The sequence below is a fragment of the Cygnus atratus genome, chromosome 8 (assembly GCF_013377495.2).
Source record: "Cygnus atratus isolate AKBS03 ecotype Queensland, Australia chromosome 8, CAtr_DNAZoo_HiC_assembly, whole genome shotgun sequence".
Taxonomy (NCBI): Eukaryota; Metazoa; Chordata; class Aves; order Anseriformes; family Anatidae; genus Cygnus; species Cygnus atratus.
The window spans coordinates 32,718,045-32,740,410 of NC_066369.1; the positions used below are offsets into that span (position 1 = coordinate 32,718,045).

Sequence of the window (22,366 nt, forward strand, 5' to 3'; positions counted from 1 at the left end):
TGGTTACTCCAAATCACACTGTATCTCTGCTCAAATATTTGCAGGACCACTTCAGCCCCAGCCATTTGGTCTCCCACTGAGACAAGGACACACAGGTCACACCTGCCTGGGTTTTTGTTTCAAAAGCTTTACGCAACTTTCCCTACCCTTCTTCAGATCTGACCTACTTAATGGCCAAAGCACTGAGGATTGTTTGCCCAGATACTCAGTGAGAATGTTATAATTTATTTTATGAGTGCTTTGCCACAGGGGGATGGTCACCAAGCTCAGAGGCATCTGTAGGTCTAACAAGCAAATGAAAGTGAACTTGTTCTGCTGGTATCCAAAAGCAGCTATGCTGCACTGGAAGCAGTGACTCACTCAACGCTCAGCCTGAGCCTGGTGCAGGATCCTTAGGAAGCGGAAGGCACACAAATGTAAAGTCGTGGTGGCCATGCCCCTCCGCACAGCCTGGCTGTGAGCTGCTCTGCTGGAAAGGCCCTGCTGGGTCAGGAGGGCACAAACCGAAGAGGTGCCAGCTGCAGGCCCCAGCAGCGAGGGAAGCCAGCGGCACCCTGGCTGTGCAGGGGGGCATGGCCAGCAGAATGAGGGAACAGTCTGTCACCATTACTTGGCCCTCACTAGACCCCACATGCACTGCTGTGTCTGGTTTTGGACATTTGGAGGCCACTGGAACATTGGGAGCTAGAGCCCTTGCCATGGGAGGGGAGACTGAGGGAGCGGGAGCAGCCTGGAGCAGTGGCAGTTCTGGGGAGCCCCTTGCCAGGCCCTCAGGGAGCTGACAGAGAAGAGGGAGCCAGGCAGGCCCCCACTGCCATGCACAGTGGGAGGACAAGAGACAACAGATGCTGGTAGAAACACGAGAGGTGCAGGCAGGGTCTGATGGAGAAGCTTTTCCTCGTGAGGATAGTCACAGGGTTGAGAAGTCGCCCACTGGGAGTGCAGTTTCCATCCTTGAGGTTTCCAGGATCAGTCTGTATAAAGTGACCTGGCTCGGTCTCACTGCGCACAGGGGACTGGACTACAAACCTCATGCAGTCTTCTCCACTGTGCATTATTTTTTGATCCTATGATTCATTTGGCAGTTATACTAGGCTGGCATAGCTTTACACTTTCTGTAAAGAAACTGCTTTACACCCAGTCTGTGAGGAACATAGGGAAAACCCACGTGTTGGATGAAGTGGTTTGCTTCATCCACTTCAGCAAGCTCTCTGTAAGTCATGGCTGGGCAACTTTCACTGCTTTCAGTGTCAGATGCAGACTGGAGGTATTCCTTGACATAGTTGTGAACAGAACACAATCAGCCACAACACTGTTGTTTCCCAAGAGACGAATTAAGAACAGACGCCTTCCAGACTGCAGAAGTGCCATTTGCAGTAACTAGAGTGAAACAATCTTCCAAGAATAAGATTCTAAGTATTTTGTTAATACTTAATTAATCGTATATATTCTATACGGTTCTTTATAAAAGGGTTTTTCACACATACCAGCTTTTTCAAAGGATTTTAAATAATTAAATTATGCTACAAGTTCCAATCCTGAACACAACTAGACATGGAAAAGGCCACTAAAAGACTCCTGTTGTGCAATAAACTGTTGCATGGCCTTGAGCAAGTTACATTATGATTTCTTTATTCAGAACATTGTCCGCTGAAACAGAATGTCTCAAATCCTGCTGTGGATATGGAAATCTGCAGAGGTCCTCAATCACAAATATCGAGGAGCTCACATCAATTTGGGGAACTCTGGAAATTCAGAAACCTCCAGAGCTGGGTCAGACAAAGAGGAAGGTGCAGAGCCCGGGGCCACTCAGGCCCCGGGATTACAGAGCTCGCCTCCGCGCAGGCTGCTCGAGGTCGGTCCGAGGCATGCATCACAGCAGCCAGACTCCTCACAAGCATCCAAACCACTGCTTTGTCCACATTGGAGCGCAAGAAAATACCTTTAGGTCTTTCAGGTCGTTTGCAGCACTTAAAGTCATTGCTCTTACAAAGCCGAAAATGCACATAATCATTAAGAAAGAGTCGCCTACCAATTCAGACCCTTCAGGTAAGCTGTCCCGCTGCCCGAGGTAGCAGGGGAACGAGTACATCTGCACGGTGACTCCTGCAACAGATTCCCACCCGGCTCCTCGTCTCCCCCGGCAAAGCAGCCCAGCCGGGCCGCCCCAGTGCCGAGCCCGGCCGCGCTTCACCGCGGAAAAACCGAGGGGAGCCGGAACATCGCGGGGCGCGGAGGGGAAGGGTCGGCACGGGACGAGGCGGGACGGCACGGGACCGGCGGCTCCGCGGCTCCAGCCGGCGCCTCAGGCCTCGCCTCGCCGCCGCCGGGATCCCCGCCGAGCCCCCCGGCCACGCGCCCGCCGCCCCACTCACCCCGGCCGCGGGTCGCTCATGGCCGCGCCGGGCGGCGGCGCCCAGGGGCAGCGCTCGGGGTCCGCGCAGCGCGGCCGGGCGGGGGCCTCGCGCTGCCGCCGCGTCCCGCGCCGTTGCCAGGGCACGGCCACGCGGTGACGCCGCTGGGCGGGTCCGGGGCTCCCCGCGGGCGGGGAGCGGGCGCTGCGGCGTTCGGGGGACGCGGCACGGCACTGCCTGGCACGGCATTGCTTGGCACGGCACTGCCTGGCACGGCACTGCCTGGCACGGCATTGCTTGGCACGGCGCGGCAAGGCACTGCTTGGCACGGCACCGCACAGCGCGGCGCGGCACGGCCCGAGCACCCTTCCCCCGCTTCCAGGACAAATAGCAAGCCCCAAGGCACGCACGTTTGTGAGCTCTGCGCTTGCTAGAATAAGCGAGATGCGATTCCCCGCCCCCCCCCCCCAAGTGCTGCACTTCCCCTCTTCCAGCAGAGGCACAGCCCCCGGCAGCACCCCTGTGAAAGGCCTTCTGCTGTCCTCAGGCCTTCCGGGCTTCATTCGGACTTGTCTTCCGTAAAGGAAGCGCACACCAAGAATGTCGACATCCCCCTGAGTTTTGTGTTTGCTGCCCCTCCATTATGGCCCGTGAGCTGACTGCACCGCACTGTGGCACAGGAAGACATCAGGAATACCTGCACGGGACCCCATGACCACAAGGCAGGGGGAACGCTTTCAGTTACTGGAAAGCCATGGGAACAGGGTTTTGGGCACAAGATTACCAAATACCAGGTGCTTTTCAGAAGAACTCCACTCTTCTCTGCTTCAGAAGCACGTACAGCAGCAGGTTACAGTCTGCACCCACGTGTCCCCGCAGCACGCGTACACGAGCTGCGCACGCCGAACCCCGGCCTTCCCTTCTGCCTGTGCAAAGGCCAGCACAGAAGCGAGCCTCTGCAACCCGCCCCCAGCCCTTGCGGCAGTATCAAGCAGACTGCCACTGGGAACCACTGCCTCAGAAGTCCCAGCTGATGAAATTGGGACAAGTTGCTGTAGCACAACCTGGCTGACAGGATTATTCTGCTCCACTCAGTTGCCTGCGATCCTCATCCTCTTGCTCCATCCTTTTTGCCCCCACCACTGGAGACAACATCTAAAACAAAGATTCTCCATGTTGATGGACCGTATGGATGGGGTAGCACAGATCACATACACCTAAAAGATTAGGGAGAAATGTGACTAATGAGGGCTCTAACAAATTTAACTGCAGCAGCTGAAAAAGTTGTCTAGCCGAGATGATTGTCCCTTCACTGCTCATTAGTGTCTCTCTGACAGCGAACACAGCCTGGAACAGCCATGAACAGCTCCCACTTGCAGACCATAATGAAAGTGAACTTGCACTAATACACAATAGTCCTAATATGAATTACTGTAACTGAGTCATGGGCAAATTTAGGTTCCTCTAGGGAACCTGCTTTGGCAGGGAGGTTGGACCCAATGATCTCCTGAGGTCCCTTCCAACCCCTACAATTCTGTGATTCTATGATTCTTTGAAATTTGTTCCCCCCACCCTTGGTATGACAGAGGTGACAATGTCTTACACACCAGCTGGAGCCCAAAATTACTTTTGCAACAATACCAGCAATAAAATTCTGGTCTCTCAAATATGTATCTCCTGCACTTATACTGAAAGCACTCACTACAGCTTTCTTCCTCCCTCCTGCATTTTGTGTTCACTGCTATGCCATTATTTTTATTCAAATTTTTACCAATATTAAAACACCCCTTTCCATTTGTGCAAAACATCAAAAATGCACAATAGAATTGTTATTCTACATTTCTTCACAAAACAGTCTGTTGTTTTCTTACTTTGCTATGTTACCTTTGTACAGAGAAGCCAGCAGTGTAATAACAATAGTAGAGCTACCCTGACACCTCGTGGTGAGCAACCCCACACCAGACACTGCTCAGGACAACTCCGCTCTGAAATTTCATCTCTTAACACTATCTATCTATAATACAGAAACTGCACTAAGCAAGAAAGGGATAATTGTAAATCATAAACCTCTCATGTAACACCCCCTGACCAAAGGTCAAGCTAAACAGTATTTAAAAGCATACAATATAAGTAAAAACAGGGAGGAAAAAGGAAAAAAATCTGGAAGAAAAAAAATTATTCAGTTCTTTTCTACTGCAGCTAGATATGTAGTTACAATTAATCAATTCTTTAAGGCCTTACTCCAAATAATACAGGTACACGACTTAACACTCTCGCCCATCAGTCACCCCTCCAGTATCAGTTTCCCCCAAACATCCTCACCATGCTTGAGCCACACTGGGTCGAATCTCACCCTCCCTGGCAGTTGTCATCAGGGGTGTCCCTGCCAATGGGTGGGCTGTCAGTGTGCAGGCAGCTGACGGAGAGTCTGAGTCCACACCAAGAAGAGGTGGCTCCTTTCATGTAGACTTTGCTGAGTCCGTTCAAACCAGTTAAACATGAATCTGGTGCTGTTGATGAGCTCTGCTCAGCTCATGTTTCAGGTAGTTGCTAGCACATATTATTGTCTTCGAGTTTGTATAACACTTGCATTTTTTCATTCCCTTTATCTGTGTGGTCTTACAATAGTGGTCCACTAAACATTAAAACAAAATGTTAAGATCTGAGGAAGAGGCTTAAAGAGACAGATTGTGGGCCCCTCTCTTACCTTAATACTTTAACAATGGATTACAAACATGGAGGAGAAATCCAGACACTTCAAAAGATTTTGCAAAAGAAATGGCTACCCAGCCATTTCCCATCAATAAATCAGCCACTTCTGCCAATATGATCAGTTGAAAAGTAGCAAATATTAGCATACAGCTTCAGGGTTACCATCCCTTTGGATTAACTGTGACACTTTCACCTCAAATACTAAGTCAGGTACTCAAAGGACGAAACTGCCTCTGCTTTCAAATAGTTCATATTTGATTCATCTTTTGAGATGGTAAATGAACCATTTTGATAATAAAAGCTTTGATTCCAAGTAAATTCTGTGACAAAGGATGAACAAAACATTAGCTAAAGAATTTACAGTCCTAGTTACATGCATATAGTAAGCTACATATATTTGTCTATCTGCTTAAAAAGCAGGCTTCATTTTGCACTACTTACAGCTTCCCTGTAAAGAGGATGATCTCAAATTCCAGTTTAGATACCAGTTTCCCTATCACTAGGTTTCCATCAGAAGGCCACATCAGCAGAGAAAAGTTATTATTTCCACATCAGCCAAAAAAGTTACAAAAATTAAAGTATGCCCAACTCAATTTCTTAGAAAAAGAAAATGGATTAATGAATCAATGTAATTAATTAATGTAAGCTAGCATTTACTGTTCCTCTCAAACCTGATCAAAAGTATATTTTATAAAATATATTCAATGAATCATATAAGCAAAGGTGCAGTTAGAACAGCTAGAAAATAAATGGAGAAAGACTTTATGGAAGGAGCACCATCTTTCCTCGAGCACCACTGCTATGAATAATGTCTTCATGAGCCTTAACCACTTTCTCCAGTGGATATTCGGAGCCTACAATTGGTTTCAGCCAGCCAGCTTCTATGCCATCAAGAAGTGCTGTTGCACATTCATGCCTCTCTTCCTACATAAAACAAAAGACAGCATTTACCACAAGGTGTTTACATTTTAGAAAAGTATTAATAATTTCTGCAAGTTTTAAACCAAATTTTACAACCCAAGAATATTTTATGATGTTCTGACATGAAATCAAAATATAAAAGAACAAATAAACAAGTTCCTTCCAGAAAAATTATGCTTTCTTTACCCCTTTTAAAATAGACAAACTATTTCAACTGAAAATACAGAGGTACTGGAATAGGTCGATAGAACATTCTTTAAAAGAAAAATGTTATTTTCATACCTCAGTTGCAAGGAACAGACTAACTCCTATTATGCTAGATTCTTTACTCATAGTGTCTCTTGGATTTATCTCAATGGTACCTCTACAGCCCACGACCTGTTACAATGAAGTTAAAAGATAATTTAAGATATAATTGTTGAATTGCACTGCTAAATATGCAAAACTCAAGTCAGTGAGTTTTATATACCTACCATCACCCTTCCTGCACAGGACAACAAATGCAAGTCAGTAGCAAGATTGATGTTGGAGAGCATTTCTATTATTATATCGACTCCTTGCATTTTTGTGTATTCCTATGCAAAATACAATAACATGTTATTAAAGTCACTCTAACTACTGCTTTGGTGCTGTTGCATATTTCATATGCTACTGATAACATATATTTTACAGTTTATTATTTAATTTTTATATACAGGCTTTGTAGTAAGGCTGAGTTAATAATTTTAACTTTAGCAAATTTTGATAAGCTGAATTATGATAAATTATCATATTGGCATTTGCTGAAATGCGTAAGTTTTTAAATGCCATTGCCTGTGAAGAAAGCTCAGCTTTCCTGATCTGGAAAATCTTTTCTTTTTATAGAAATGAATCAGACAGTTCACTATTGCTCCTAAATAAATGTATTTTTAAAAGCTTCCACGAACAACTGTTTATATATTTTTGTAAAGTTAATAAGAAAAATAGATGCTGCATCAGCTAGGCCTGATACATACATACCTTTATTTTATCAATGTAATTAGCTTCTCTGTGATTAAATACTTGGTGAGCACCATTTCTCAGAACAATATTCATGCCTTCCTCAGTTCCTGCTGTACCCAAAACCTTTAAACCACAAGCTCTGGCAATTTGACATGCTGCTATTCCCACCTGAATAAGAGGAAGAAGGAAAAAATTAAAAATGTTTTGCCTTTTCTTTCTTAGCATTTTGATACGTGATAAATAAAATTTATCAAATTTTATTTTATTTTTATTTGATTTATTTACATTTATTTGACTTAGAACTTAACCATTTAAAAAGTTGGCCTGATACTTTTTCATCTATAATAGGTAATCTGGATCTTAAGGATAACCCAATAGTCTTTGGTAAATGAAAATATGTTTCTGGAGACACAGTAAAATTTTGTGTTTTGTTGTATGGAAAAGGGTGGACTTTTTCCCAGCAGCAGATCATCAGATTTTAATTATATATAAAAAAAAAAAAAAAAAAAAAACACCATCAATTAAAATGCATTACAGCCAGACTGATTATCAGTGAAAAACTCAAAAGGAGGTACATTTTTAAGAATCATTATGGAAGACAGCATGACTTTACAGAAAAGATGCAGCACAAACTATCTTTTCTCTTCAGCATGTGATTCATCCCTATATGTGTATCTCACAACTTTTGTAAATGTTCCCTTAGCAAAGGATACAATTCCACAGAAAAACAGATTTGGACTATATGTTTCAGCAAACCAAAAATCAATATATCTTTTCAAGAAAGCAAGTAAAATATGTAACTATAGAAACCCTACATTTATCTTATAGAAAAAAAAAAGAGGCTATGATGCTGAATGTCATTGCAGTATCTTAGAATGATATCAGAATTCTTCCCCGTATGAGACTGTCAAAATCACTTTTTTGCTGTCTACCAAATAATTCGTAAAACTGTCACTTTATAGCAGTTGTTTGGCTCATCAGTAGAAGCTGAACAAGAAAGTGCAGAGTATGAGACATGAGTTAAATTCCTATGTTGTGTGACAGAGATATAAATTTACCTTGTCATGTAAAACCAAGGAAAATTAGATGTGCAATTTCACATAGTATTCAGTCATAAATTTATATGTTCCAGTATCTCTCCGTGGATAGGTAGCTGTTAGCTAGTAGTAAAAATATCCCAGAAATGCATAGTTGCTACATAACAGTGATTACTTCTCAGAGAACTGAAAACATCTTGTATGTATTTTAAAATTACAGCTTTTTATTATTAGCTTCATCTGAAGAAGACTGATTATACAGCTCCTGGATCAACTTCCAACTGCAGCAATGTGTTTATTATGTGACTTCTTTATTAGGGGCCTTATGCAATCACTCATGCAGTTTCTTTGTTGTTAGGGATAACAGGGCTTTTGCTTTAAGAAAAAAGTATCCTAAAGTGTCTGGAAGAAAAACCTATTTTGTTAATCAATTTATTTATACAAATGTGACCGTAAATCAGACAGAAGCAGATAGAAGGACATAAAACAGTATTTTCTATAACCTGCGTTCTCAAAATACTTACACCCCCACTTGCACCATGCACTAAAACACTTTCTCCTGCTTTGGCATGGCCTCTGAAAGGAAACAAAAACAAACAAACAAACAAAAAAAAAAACGGACATTACAATTATGATACATAATCATTAAATATCAGAGTGCATATACTGACATTAAATATTATCTTTTACACATAATTACTTCCAGTTTATGTTATGACTAAACAGGTATAATCAGACTCTGGAAAACAAGGAGACAAAATAAACCTTTTAATTTATGAATTTAAGTAACATACAGTTACGTCAACATGCAACTAGCAGCACGTAACAGTCTGATACTGAACCCCAATTCACGATCTTCACCTGCTAAAAAATCTAAAATAAACCATACTAGTTTTAACCATTTGTTCTATTACACCAAACCAGACGTTCAATTCTAAGTTCTCATCTAGCTGACATGGAAGTCTGGCTTTTACTCATTATACAGTCCTGCAAACAGGCCTATATAGAGAGTCTCTCTACCAGAGAGGCTCATAAAGAAAAGAGATGATTCTGCTCTACAGCGCATTGTCAGGTTAATTAAGAATTAGAACTATTCCTGGTTTTCCTCCCTAGCTAGAACACCAGTGAGCACTGAAAAAGAGTTGCACATTTTATTACGTGATACATACTGAAGAAGCCTTTCCACGTCTGTTCTCTTAAGAAGAAACACTTAACAGGAAAATACAGTCACTAGCTTCTAGGTAATAATCATCTGACAATTCTCTCAGTATAACAAATTTAACTTAAGTCTTTTAAACATTTTGCACTCATTAGCTTCTCCATCCCCCCATTTTACAGGACAATGAAAACATGGGCTTCAGTATTTTAAACGTTCAAAAGTAAAACGCAGAAGCTTAGATTTGGCAACTTACTTTTGGAAAAGAGCACGATAAGCAGTGAAGTAGGGTATTCCAATTGCTGCTCCTTGCTTGAAGTCCAATTTATCCGACAAAGGAAAGACTCGATTAACTGCAGCAACTGCATAATCTGCATAACCTCCAGAGATCGCATCAATGCTAAAAACCTTGTCTCCTTTCTAGAAAGCAGGGAAAGGAAATAGAGAAATTAATAATTTGTCTTACTTCTTTCTGTAATAAACATTAAGAACCAGTTTGGTCTATTTCTAACAGCTCTCCCGTTAAAAATGAACTGTTATCTTTGCCAAAGAGAAGATCTTTATAAATGCTAATGCATACAATCAATGTAACAGCAACCATATAATTTCATATACTTAGATTTGTGTCATAATTACTGCTCTACAGTGCTCTACAGTGTAACACACAAACCTACTGTCTCGTTAATATTAACCTTAATAAATTTGAACATCAAAGAATTCCATCCACAGATTCCAAATGAAAAAAAAAGTTTTACAAACACAAAAGAAAGATTTCTTAATTATTTTTGTTTAAAAGTGGAAAAAAGATACATTCTTAATATACCCTAAAGTAAGTAAATACTACAGCTGTTCTTCAGCAACGAATACTCAAGCCATCAATTCACTAGGTTACGCAGGAAACAGACCACCTAACACTGTACTTTACATGTGTGCTTAGGTGCTTCAGTCCTGCTGGTGGACTGGAACGCCAGCTGCTGGGGTCCAGGTAGGTGTCCCACCCAGTATGTATCTGCTCGCAGAACATCATCGTCATCCATTAAATTTCACAGTTACTGAGGTCTGATTTTTCTACTATTTGCATGTCGACTGCCATAAATACACAGCATGCAGACTACTCTCTCTTTTATTCAAGCAATGAGCATCATGATTTCCATAAGAAACAAAAAGCAAACATAGCAGATACAGCAAGCTACTGATAAGAAAACACGAATAAACATGATTCTTCCCTCTGGATAACCAAATCTCTCACCTCTCCCACAACAGTTACACAAATTTGAAGTTGGGAAATTCCAAAACGATTTTAACAGTAATTTATACATTTGTCTGAGACCAACAGTCTACAGTAACTTGAAAGGAAGAACAGATGTAAAAACTATGTAAATTTCATAGGTATCTTTTAGCAAAATGACAATTGCCTTCTCTTTTCCAAAACATCCTCCCCCCCTAAGAAAACCTAAGTAAAATTACTAGACTGTATTTGACCTGTCTTAACAACAATATATGTAATTTATGCTGTTTTTTCTTTTTTGGTCAGCAAATAAGAGCTATTTTCATTTCCCCAAAAGCTATACAGAATTATTTAAGTTCTGCATGGAATTACCAAATAAGAAGCATACAATTTCAAATATTTCTGTGATGCCATAGAAGTACTTCTGAACCACAACTTTTGTACACTTGATATCATTGCTTTAAGCAGACAAACTGAAGTGCCTTGTCCGAGACCTTGTAACTCTTGGAGGTTCACAGCAGCCTAAAAAACTTCCCCACAATTCAGTCTGCAGACACTAAATTGCCAGTATGATCCTGCTGCAAGCTTTTACCAGTCAATGAAACTGATTTTCTCCCCCCAAAATAGATTAAATTATTATAAGCAATAAAACAGAAACAATAATAAAGCAATCACACAGAGAGGATTCAATAAACAGTAATGACTTAAAAACCAATGTATAAATACCTTGAATGCTGTCACATGTTCCCCAACACTTTCAATCACACCAGACACATCAGAGCCAGGAGTATAAGGTAAAGCTGGTTTTCTAGCGTAATTCCCAGAACGAATATATGTCTCAACAGGATTTACCCCACAGGCATGGACTTTAATTAATACCTAAAAGAAAGTAACTTTGTTAAACAATAATTTAAAAGGTTTAAAGTTTAGAATTCACAGCATAGTATCGCAGCATTTTAACTAAACTCTTACAGTCAGCAAAAAAACAACATTGAACTGAACTAAATCAGCACTGAACTAAAGCTATTTTCAGGCAATCCTTTATGTGGAATGTGTACAGCAGTACATAGAACAGTTTAAAAAACAAACATCTGCTAAATATGATGTCTTGGACAGTATGAACAGGCTGATCAGCAAGTACAAACTCAGGATGAAAAATGTTGCTTTGCATACTTCACCATTTACACTCTAAGTGTAGCTATTCAGGCCATACAACTCATATACCTGATTTTCTTTTGGGACAGGAATTAAAACATCTGACTGGAGTTTAAGCACTTCAGGGCCACCAAATTCAAACACTCTGACAGCTCTCATTACATTTCTTGTGGTTGCCATAGCCATCAGAATATCTGGAAAATAGACAGAAAACAACCTCCTCTCAAGCAACTGATTAAAACAAGCCTCACTCCTGATTTAAATTTTGCTTTTAAAAAAAATCTCCCCAAGAGGCAGAAAAATAACCCCACCATTTGCAGGACTTCATGGGTATTAAGAGTCACATGCAAATAATTTATCTGTAGAAGTATTTCTACAACAGCTTCTGTAAACATTGCACTGGCTATACCATATGCAGAGATGCGTGGTACTTTGGGGAAAAGCACTGTCAATGTAGTATTACCTTCTTGCACAATAAACCTCGAGTTGCTGAAGAAAAGCCTGTTGCACACTGGCTGACTGGCTAATCTAACCACGTAGCACCGCAGTCCCTGCTTCGCTTACTATCAAACTCATGTGCAAAAATGAACAAAAAAAAGCAAAACAAAAAAAACAACAGCTTTCAAAACTAAAAGATACCATAGCATATTCAAATAACCCAGGAAAAAATAAAGTACAGATTCCAGTTCATAATTGCAGCTGGATTTGGATTTAGCCGCTGCAGCTGTATGCAGCAGAGATGATGGATCACAGCCCCGTGCATTGATGTAAGTGATGACAATTTATCAACATGTCAAGCTGGGACTATCCCAACTGCAACCATTCATAAGGTATTAACTAACACCACAAGCAAAGCACTTCTGCTGCATGAAAAGTTGTATGGAAATCCTTCAGGAGGATGAACCATTCAGACAGGATCTTTACTGGGCACAGCAAATCCTCACGGGACTGCACAGAAGCATATGCGGTGCTGCAGGAGACCTATGGGTCGTCCTCTTGGTCAGCCTGGCCACGAACTTAAGGACGGTAGCAAGACGCAGGCTTTCTGGCCACAGGCAGTTTGAGCTTTTAAACATACCTGACTTCACTGCTGTTTTTCTCTCCTAACGCAGACTGTAACGCTTCAAACGTTTGGTTACCTGTTCGAGCAGAGAGGACCAGCTACAGCTTCTCGCAGGGATGCACGCTACGAACAGTTCCCCTGGGAGGCGGCAACAACCCGCACCGCGCCGCGCCGCGAAGCGCCAGGTACGAGCGCGGCGACCGCCGGCCGCACCGCAGGCCTGGCCCAGGGGCGGCCCGGGGGACGCGGCACGGCGCGGCACGGCGCGGCACGGCACGGCAGCGTACGGCACGGCACGGCACGGCACGGTACGGCACCGCACCGCAGCGGGACGAGGAGAAGAGCCGGGCCCGGCTTCTCCGGCGGGTGGGCCCCGAGCCCCTCGGGCCCGGCTCCGCGACAACGCCCGGGTCTGGGCGGAGGCCCCGCGGCGGAGGCCCCGCAGCCGCGCCCCCGGCCGGCCCCCGCCCCATCAGGCCCCGCTACATCAGGCCCCCCCGCCCTGCCCCCGCCCCACCTCCGCGCTCTCCGCCGCCTGCGGCGCCCGGCCCCGGCCGCCGCCCGCTGCCGCCGCGCGCTTCCGCCCCGCCGCCCGGGGACAAATGCCGGCCCCTCCCGCCGGCCGCGCACCTCCGCCGGCCCCGTCCCGCGGCGGCAGGCGGGCCCCTGCTGCTCGGCGGCGGGGCGCGGCCGGGGGCGGGCGCTGTACCTCCGCGGCCCCGCCCTCGCGCGAGGGAGGGAGGCTTGGCCCTTGCGGGCGCCCGTCGGCTGCCGCCCCCCGCCCCGCGCCATGGCGGCCTTCGGGCGGTGGAAGGCGCAGCGCTTGGCGCGCCCGGACGCCAGCCGTAAGGGCGCTCTGGACGAGCGCGCGGCGCCCGTGGTGCGGCTGCTGAACGGCCGGGCGCGGTTCTGCACCACCAGCTCCTGCGCGGGCCGCCTGGTGCTGGCGCAGGGCGGCGCCGCGGTGAGCGCCCGGCGGGCGCGGGGCGGGGGGGGCTGCCGCGGGCGCGGGGAGGGGGCTGGGCGGGGGCGCCGCGGGAGGCCGCGCTTCGGGAGCCCGCCCGTGACCTGCTGTCCCCGGCAGGAGGACGCCGAGCGCCGCGGGGCGCCGAAGAAGGGCTGCGCGTGGCTGCTGGTGACGCACGAGCCGTGCCGCCGCGACGAGCTGGTGAGCGGGGCCGGGACGGGGCCGGAGCGGGGCCGGGCTCCAGCCGCGCTGTCTGCGCGCACCGGGGCTGCCGCCGCACAGCGGGCTTTCCTTCAGGCGCTCCGCTCCGCAGGCTCTCGGCGCCTGTTGTGAGGAGAGCGCTTTTACGCCGAGCTCCCCGCCGAGCTGTAACCGCAGCCGGTGCGGCCCCGCGGGAACGCCTTCCGCCCGCGGCGGCACGGGCAGGAGAGCAGCGATCTGCGGGGCTCGTGCAGCGGGTGCCCCTCCCCCAGAGAGGAATTTCGTAGTCTAAGACAGGGATATTTCTTTTCAAAAAACGTCCAGTATTCAGAATAAGCATGATTGGTGTGTTGTCCTTCTTTTTTTTCTAATAAGTATTCTTCCCTTCCTGAAAGGCTCCTTTTAGAATAACTGTGTTTTTCAGCTATTCCTTGTTTTTCCTGCCTCTTGGGTTGCCAGCGAGGTATCAACTGGAGATTAATTCTGGTTTAAATGCCTTCATCTCCAAAAGTAAAATAAGACATAATTTTTGTAGGATACTTGCTGGTATTTTTACGATGATGACTGAGTCGTTAACAGCCAAGGCTGGGCTAAAGCAAAATAGCGTGTGCCTTGTTAATACCAAATTGCTACAGGAAAATAGATATTGGCCTAACAGAAGTTCCAGGGCAGCATCTGAGATGACGCTCACTCCACAGGTGCAGGATGATGTGGCCTTCATCCTGTTCTCCAACAGTCCGAGCCTGAAATCTGCGTTACAGCAGTAATTGTGAAGTGCATCCTTCAGAATGGGTCAGTTCTGGTTAACAAATATTTCCTGTTATCGTCGTTAACTTCCATAACCTGTGGCTATTTCTGCTTCATCGTTTTGGTCACCAGTTTAAGAAGCAACCAAAATTAATTCCTTTGCTTACATTAAAGGCGGACATGTTTAGGTTAGCATGCCAGTGAGTGAGTGTGTTCATTTCGTATGTAATAGCTGCTTAATTAAAAATGGTCTTGAGCCCAGCTTGCTGTGAGAACAGCCTTCATTTATAAGCAGACACTTGAAAATAGTGTAACAGTGAATCTCTTACACAGCATTTTTAATTTAGTGTCTTAAAATCCCCTGAAATATAAAAAATATATTTTTTTTATTTTGCTTTCAGAATACTATGCTTTCTACGTGCATTTCTTTCCATGGTCTGTCCCAAAATTGAAGCAGTTACAAGGCTTCAAATTCCTTCTCTCAAATCACAGCTTGCTCTGCCATATGCATACATTTGCACACATGCATATAAAAAATTTCCTCCAAATATTCTTCTTCACTGGTATTTGTTTTAGCAGAACAGAACTTGCTGCTACTTCCATCAGTATATTTCAGGCTGAGTAGGACACAGTAGGATGTTGCTATTGAATTCTGTAAGAGATAATACTCTGATCTTTCCTGTTCCTTTAGCAGGTAAACTGGAATTTTTTAATGCGTGAATTGTAAGAAAAATGTCTTTGAATATTTTTTAAGCACCTTTGATAAAGGTTTGCTAGTCCAATATTTAGGAAATGAGAAGGGAAATCAGAATCATATACTCTGATTTGCTTTTCAGCTTTCAAAGTGTTTGACGTCACCATGTATGTTAATGAGCATGAGATGTTTATTTTATTTTTATCCCAGTATCCTTCCAGTACTTAGAGAAAAAGCATTATGTATTATTAAGGACCTCTTCACAAGGTTATTGACATGACACAAGCATAATCTCAGAATTACACAAGTGACATAAAATTGGTGTACTTTTTTTCCTTCACAGTTCACTGGTGTGAGTTTCAACCACTTTCAACTTTGGATTTTTGGATGTGTGTACAGCAGAACTGGGGTAGCCAGCATTTAGTACTTCAGGATATACACATGCAGAGCGTTCAGTTCTACCAGGACCTATGCATACATAGTTTAGTCCACCTGTATGTATGGATGGACCTATAAAGTATGTCTTCCGCTGCTGTTTATTGCTGACAAACCTTTCAAAGTGTTAGTACAGGATACCTCACAAGTACTTGACTGTGAGTATACGGTTTCTCATGAGTGCATCATCGCTCATCCCTGTCTCATGAGCAGGTTTTGCCAAATGCAGGGGGCTATGTGCTGTTCTTGTCAGACTCTAACTTACCCAAGCTAGGAGCCGTACAACATGGAAGTGAAAGTGTTTGCTGCAACACAGACATTTGTCCTTTCTAAAGTAGGGGCCATTTTCTGTGTTAGTAAATGTGCTGCCATGGTTTCATTAAACGATATCAGTCATTTTCTGCTTCATATCTCTATCAATTGCTCTTGTGGTTGAAAGAGGGATTTTCATTCTTGTGAGCTTTCTTACTTACCAGTGACAGATACTTTCTGTCATTTCATGATAGCAGTTAAATTTTGACTATTTAGACACTGGGTTGGAATTAGACGATCTTCAGGGTCCCTTCCAACGCAGACAATTCTATGATTCTGTAACATGAGGTACCTACTCTTGTTCCCACTAGGTATTCTCCCATGCACTTAACTGGGAGCAAGTCTGGGCCTCAAGGTTTGTAGAATTAATAGGGAACTACTGAAAGTAATTTTTTATTACTTAGAGTTTACAGAAAGTTAATTGTTTTAGAAGCAATAAGATGATTTAAAAAAAAAAAAGCTTTACCAAAAATGTTTTGTTCCATTAGTAAGCTTTTTGATGAAATAAGTATTGTAAGACAGCTGTGAGGTGGTGCTAACAAGCATTGATAATTTTAGCCAATATGGCTTTTGTAGCTATTTGTATTCTCACTGAAAACCTACCTCTAAAGTATCTGCTAAATTAATCAGCTTTTGCAGAGAAACAGAAACCCTTAAAAACACTCTCACTGGAATCACACACGCTGCTTACAGCTAATAATGCGTTCTCTGTTATAATACTTGTGGCAGAGACAAGTCTGTCTAGCTTGGCTTCCAACCACAGTAAATGCCAGTGATTTTGCTGAAGCAGGACACTGTTGCTCAGATGGCCAGAACTGAGTTTCAAACAAGGGAAAAAATCTGAAAAGGCAATGAACGTGTTGATGTCAGGTCCTGGCCTGTGTTAAGCCCCACGAATGCCGGCTGCTGCGTGTAGTGGTACCCCTGCTGACACCAACACAGCCCAGACAGACGTGACACAGCGCGGGGGCCTCAGGGTGCACACAGCCGCCTTGTGCAGGGCCCTGCAGGGGAGCTGCACCAACTCTGCGTAGCCTTCTGGATAAGGAAGCTTTTTCACCACGTTAGCACGCTGTCAAGCAGGGCATGTTCACCTCAGTGGAATGCTGTGTCAACACGACTGGTTTCCAGGTCCAAGCAAATGCTAAGTGAGCTAGCTTAGGTATTTCTGTACAACAGTGCATTATGCACTGTTGGTCATTTCTGTTTCTCATCAGCTTTAGCACAGCCGTGGTTACTTGGCATTTTTTAAAATCTGGCGCATAAATTACAACTTAGACATTCAGGAAGACCTGCTTTTAACTCAAAATAAGAACATTTACAGATGGGATGATGCATAAATACATTTACGTATTTTGCAATGTTTAAATGAAAAATGTGTTACTTCAGCAATTTTCTTTTATGTCATCGTGCCTTAAAAAGCATGTGAATTTGATTATTTCCTGAAGATTTTATTGAATATTTTTGTCTTACAGAAAATATGACAGGCTAGATGAAACAAAAAAAAATACAGGAAAGCCATTGAAATTTCTCAGGTTAACGTAGCAAGCTTTTTAGCACTGTAAATTAAAGGAAGTGACGGTGAACAAGAGCCCTAAATACAAGCAGTACTTAGGATTAAATCATAAAATGTAGTAAGTAATACAACTGCATCAAAGCAGTCTTTCTGAATGAAAAAAAAAAAGTCGTATCAGCCCTTAAGGTTGTTCTACATAAAGATAGCATTGAAAAGTAGAGAAATTGTACTAATATGCTGTATAGAATGTCATATAGTTCTTTCCACACTTGCAAATCCAGAAAAAAAATGTTACTAGCATCTCATTCTTCTACCGGAACTTAGGTCTTAAGGTAACTTCTTGAATTGTTTAATTAAGTTTTGTGGTTTTTTTGTCTTGTGTGTTTATATCTCTAATTTCAACCCCTGAAATGTTTTTCTCTAACTCTTACACTGTAGGCTATGCATTATTGTTTAAACTAGGATTAAAATGTGATCAAATATGTTAGACCATAAATTCAATTGGCTGAAGCCCAGAAAGTTTTCTGAAGTTGAGAAATATATTTCAGAAAGTAAATGTCGTTGTTGGTAAAGAACAGTGTAACAAAACAAACACCTGACTTCTCAGGTTTCATCTGATTTCAGTTAAACAGTCCTCTTGCCATACTGTACTGACCGTATCAATTCATTTGAATATACAAAGAAATAAACAGGGAAGCACGTTAAAAGTTTTTGAAGTCTTATCTTACCATGAATTTCTGTTGAACCTAATCAGTTTAGCAAACAGAATTGTGGAAATCTGTGGAATTTTTGTGCATTATGAGCAATGAAAAATTGAAAGCAGCTGAAAGAACAAGATAGCTTGGATCTCATTTGCTACATTTTTAATGTTTGCTTCATATGCTAACTATTATTTTCATTGTTTTGGTACTAACAATACATATTTACAGTATTAATATAAATTCTTCATGTATTTTTCAGATGACAGCACTAGAAAAAGCCACTGGTGATGTTGTGTTCAAGTTTGAACCATTTGTTCTTCACGTGCTTTGTCGAGAGCTGCAAGATGCACAGCTTCTGGTAAAATTACATCAAGTAACAATGTAACATTGTTGGTCTGTTATATTCCTTGCTAGAAAAGTAAAAGTATTGGCTCTTGAGTAAGTTTTAGCACTTGAAAACAGTCCCAGATGTGCTATATGTTTAACAACTATGGTAGTAAAAGCTGATGAAGAAAACACAGCTTTAAACTTAGGAGAGATTTTGCTGTACTTTTTAGAAAACAAAATTACTTAACTACAGTTTAATCTTCTTGTTTGAAGCAGGTTGGCTCATAAAAAAAAATTTTTAAGCAGTGAGCCTGGATTGCTTTTGCTGGCTGAAATTGATTTTTTTTTTAAATGTTTTGCTACTGGCCAAGCCATTTGGCTCCAGCGTTTCAACTAGTTGAGTAGCACCTTTGTCTTCTGCCTTTTCAGAGTGACTCTGGAGAGCAATGCATGACGGTTTTGTTCCTTCATTAATGGAGAAGAGAGTTGATTAGGTTCTTTTAAAGTACTGCTGCAGTTTTAACTATGAAAGTGTTGTATGATTGTCTGTATGGTTACCAGCTCTTCAAGATGCAATAGTAAAGTGCCAGGAGGGATGTTAATGGCCCATCTGGATTAATGGTTTAGGATTAGACAATCAATTGGCTGTGGTTCTTTTGAAAACCATCCATAAAAATTTGTGGCTCCTTGTGGGTTTGATCTTAAAACCATCTCAACGTAACTATTACTGCATTAATTCAGGGAAATGGTTTTGAATAAGCTCTTTCTTTTTTTCCCAAAACTGAGTTTATAAATTGCGTTGCAATGCATCCCTAGTTATTTCTTGATGTGAAAGTTTATAGGACATGTTAACGACATTTATTTGTGCTGCAGCATTCAGTGGCTATTGATTCTGGGTTTAAGAACTCTGGTATTACCGTTGGCAGAGGAGGAAAAATTATGATGGTAAGGACTTACCTTCTTACCTGTAAAGAGTATAAAAAATATTTCATTAATGTTAACCTCAAATATTTACAATTTAGACTGTGGCTCTTAATGTGAAGCACAGCTATCAAAGAGAAAGCTATTGCAAAGAAATAACATTGTTTTATTTGACAGCAAACTAACTGTGTGGATAAGTTTGGGGGTTTTGTTTGGTTGTTTTTTGTTTTGTTTTGTTTTCCTGTAATGAATTGCCCATATTACTTACACAACCTTCAAAAAAAAAAAAAGTATTCTAGAGAAATCCTTCTGTGTGTTTTTAGGCTGTCCGGAGTACTCACTGCTTAGAAGTTCCATTGAGCCACATGGGGAAGTTGATGGTCTCTGAAGAATATATCGAATTTCTGATACACGTGGCTAATCGGAAAATGGAAGAAAACACAAGGAGGATTGACAGGTTTGTTAGATAATACTAATCCTATTCATGACATCTAATTCCAAAAGTGAAAAATGCATTGAGGGTGTTATTTAAGGGGGGAAAAGAAGTAAATAAACATACCCCAGATGTCTAAATTACAATTTCAGTTAGTTTTTTTTAGCTCAGAAGACTATAAACTATTGAAGCAAAAAACCTATAAACAACGAGTTTGCAGACTGTGTGTTACTGAGTAGAATTTAAGTGTGTTTTTTTTCCCTAATGATTACAGCAGCATTAGTTTTTCTAACTCAGTAACTGGTTCAGAAGTATTCAGAATGCAATGCACACTTTAATCCACTAAATGCTTTGTATAGTTTCCAAAACCAATGTGCTTCATGAAGGTGCTAGAAGGCTACACTCTAGGGGGTCTATATGTTTATTTCCAGACGAGGAACAGAATAGGCAGAAGAGCCAAAGAGCATGAAGATAAAAAGGATGCTGAGGAGACACCTATATGTAATAAGATCAGTTTCTTTTTATATGTCCATATGATCATCAGTGCCATCATTCATCAGATATGTGACCTGATAACATTTATGTTTTCTGTAAGATTAATTGGATCTTAATGGGACGTGAATATATTCACTAATAGACTTCTATTATTTGTAGCATTGTGGCGTCACAGAGAAAAGTGGAACGACATACACAAGGACACATGCTTGTATTTCTCATTTTTCTTCCAGAATTGGCTAGACCGTTTCAACATTAGTAAGGATTTTCTTAATGTGTTTTGATTGCATTCCAAAAACATTCATTTCTCAGAGTAGTTTTGCAGATTCTGAGCAAACCAACAAAAATAACTACATGCTTGTCTTTCTAGATTCTACAAATGCTTACGGTTAGCTTTGGAGGCAGACAGTGCAAACAACTTGCCTTCTGAGGAGACGGAGAAGTATCACTCGGTGTACGTTCACAGAAGAAAGAGAAAGACCATTCAAGAACAAGATGTACACACCTCTCCAAAGGATCATAGTGAAGAATTAGAGCCTGAGGATGATCCAGATAGTAACCTTGGTATTTTTGCTGAAACCATGATGTAGACTAAGGCATTTGAAAGCAAATGGCAAACTGGATGATAATTACAATGTTCTTTATAAGAGACAGAAATTGCTCTAAGTAGTAACACTCCCATGGACATTACCAGAAAGAAAATTAATTAAACAGAATTGTGGACAGATGTAATGCCATAGAAGCACAGGAAACAAAACCTCAATGTTGGTTTTTTGTTTTTTTGTTGTTGTTGTTAATAGCATTGTTGAATTAACATTCTCTTACTGTGTTTGTCAGTTATCACAGAAGTAACTGGTTTGCTATAGCCTTTGGCCCTGTTCTTTATAGAAGCATTTCCCTTTCAATTGCTGGGTTTAGGCCTGCTGATTTTTTTTCAGAGGAGAGACTCTAAAAACTGTGTTGTTATCCTTGAAACTTTTTAGACCCTGTTGGAACTCAGAAAAGTGTGCAGCAATGTAGATGGCCCTTTCAGAAAACACAGCCACTCATTAGTCAGCTGAAGTACAGTACCTGGTCTGGAGGTTAGTACAGAAAAGAAAAACTTAAGTATGGCTGCATGCAGACTTCAGCCTTGTGCCTCCAGCATCCCGTCCTAACTATTGCACTGAGCAGCAAGGTTGGCATTGTTTTCCTGCACTTTACTCTTTCAGGCTCCAGCCCCACTGTGTTCACCTGTTCTGCTTCCTTTGGCCAGCTGCTATTGAGTGTTACTTTTCTTTGCATCTTTTAGCCAACTCTTTAAACTGTTATTTCATTAACTCACTTAGAAACATTTCTATCTGGTCAGCACCCAGCATCAGCCCAAACTGTTGGGCAAAAAGTCAACCAAGTATATGCGAACAGGCTTTCTTACCAGGGTATAAAATACTGACATGCCTTAAATGTTACAGATGTTTGCACTGTTTAATCTGTATATATTCCTGTATTGTAGCTCTGAAAAAGTCAGTGCATACTGGAGTTTATTTTACAGAAAAATGATGAATTTGTAAATTTTAGCAACAATGTATTCTGAGCTGTTGTTTTTATGAGTGAGTGGTAACTAACACAGCCTCACAGGACCCAGACTGAAGGAAATGGTTTATTTGGTACAGTTAGGTGGTTGTCATTGTTTCCATTACATAAACCTACGTCTTGGGGACACTTTAATTCCACTGTAAAAAATCTGGCATGCAAGGTAGCAGTCAAAGGGAAAAGTAACTGAGGGCTTTAAATAGATTCTGAAAGACTGGTTAGACTGTGTCTGCAGTAGCAGGCTCTCCAAAACAAAACAAACAAACCAAAAAAGCTCATGCCTTTTGTGGAGTTTGTTAGCTTTGTTAACTTACACATTGAGCACTTTGGCAGGGGCACGTGCATCCGTTTGGGGCATGGGAAAGCGAGAGACCAAGACGTCTGTATGGGGAGAGTGTTGTCAGTCACATGAATGGAAATGGCCTGTGCTTGATGCTG

General features: G+C 42.4%; 3 protein-coding genes across 9 annotated transcripts in view; 1 reads left to right on the forward strand and 2 right to left on the reverse strand.

Moving 5' to 3' along the window:
• Positions 1–2,603, reverse strand: part of ERICH3 (glutamate rich 3) — a 32,954-nt gene extending 30,351 nt beyond the window's left edge. Inside the window, 2 exon segments of the mRNA XM_035564410.2 lie at positions 2,376–2,416; positions 2,418–2,603. Coding sequence (XP_035420303.2) covers positions 2,376–2,416; positions 2,418–2,603 — 227 coding nt within the window.
• Positions 2,604–5,589: 2,986 nt separating this feature from the next.
• On the reverse strand, positions 5,590–13,327 carry CRYZ (crystallin zeta). 5 transcript variants are annotated; one of them, XM_035564469.2, is made up of 10 exons: positions 13,238–13,300; positions 12,623–12,683; positions 11,614–11,738; positions 11,116–11,268; positions 9,418–9,581; positions 8,530–8,581; positions 6,987–7,136; positions 6,461–6,562; positions 6,270–6,365; positions 5,590–5,990 (listed from the first exon to the last, which is right to left on the reverse strand). In XM_035564469.2, the coding sequence occupies exons 3-10, from the start codon at positions 11,728–11,730 to the stop codon at positions 5,829–5,831; spliced, it is 996 nt and encodes a 331-aa protein (XP_035420362.1). In that variant the 5' UTR covers positions 11,731–11,738; positions 12,623–12,683; positions 13,238–13,300; the 3' UTR covers positions 5,590–5,828. The 5 variants fall into 5 exon arrangements, with proteins under 5 accessions (XP_035420362.1, XP_035420364.1, XP_050568272.1 ...); XM_035564471.2 differs by lacking the exon at positions 13,238–13,300 and adding an exon at positions 13,125–13,187; XM_050712315.1 differs by lacking the exon at positions 12,623–12,683 and having other exon boundaries at positions 13,238–13,327.
• TYW3 (tRNA-yW synthesizing protein 3 homolog) lies at positions 13,326–21,991 on the forward strand. Of its 3 annotated transcripts, XM_035564474.2 has the most exons (7): positions 13,398–13,571; positions 13,692–13,775; positions 18,440–18,538; positions 19,381–19,452; positions 19,752–19,885; positions 20,516–20,614; positions 20,727–21,991. In XM_035564474.2, coding segments are annotated over exons 1-7 (663 nt in total). In that variant the 3' UTR covers positions 20,728–21,991. The 3 variants fall into 3 exon arrangements, with proteins under 3 accessions (XP_035420365.1, XP_035420366.1, XP_035420367.1); XM_035564472.2 differs by lacking the exon at positions 20,516–20,614 and having other exon boundaries at positions 13,326–13,571; XM_035564473.2 differs by lacking the exons at positions 19,381–19,452; positions 20,516–20,614 and having other exon boundaries at positions 13,335–13,571.
• Positions 21,992–22,366: the final 375 nt, after the last annotated feature.

Excerpts from the sequence above, each read along its gene's own strand:
- CRYZ (XM_050712315.1), bottom strand. The coding sequence starts at position 11,730 with ATGGCTATGGCAACCACAAGAAATGTAATGAGAGCTGTCAGAGTGTTT. Across the intron at positions 6,366-6,460 it reads CCTGTGCAGGAAGGGTGATG|GTCGTGGGCTGTAGAGGTAC; the intron begins GTAGGTATATAA and ends TCATTGTAACAG. Across the intron at positions 5,991-6,269 it reads GTCTGTTCCTTGCAACTGAG|GAAGAGAGGCATGAATGTGC; the intron begins GTATGAAAATAA and ends TGTTTTATGTAG.
- TYW3 (XM_035564472.2), top strand. The coding sequence starts at position 13,398 with ATGGCGGCCTTCGGGCGGTGGAAGGCGCAGCGCTTGGCGCGCCCGGAC. Across the intron at positions 18,539-19,380 it reads TGCAAGATGCACAGCTTCTG|CATTCAGTGGCTATTGATTC; the intron begins GTAAAATTACAT and ends TTTGTGCTGCAG. Across the intron at positions 19,453-19,751 it reads GAGGAGGAAAAATTATGATG|GCTGTCCGGAGTACTCACTG; the intron begins GTAAGGACTTAC and ends GTGTGTTTTTAG.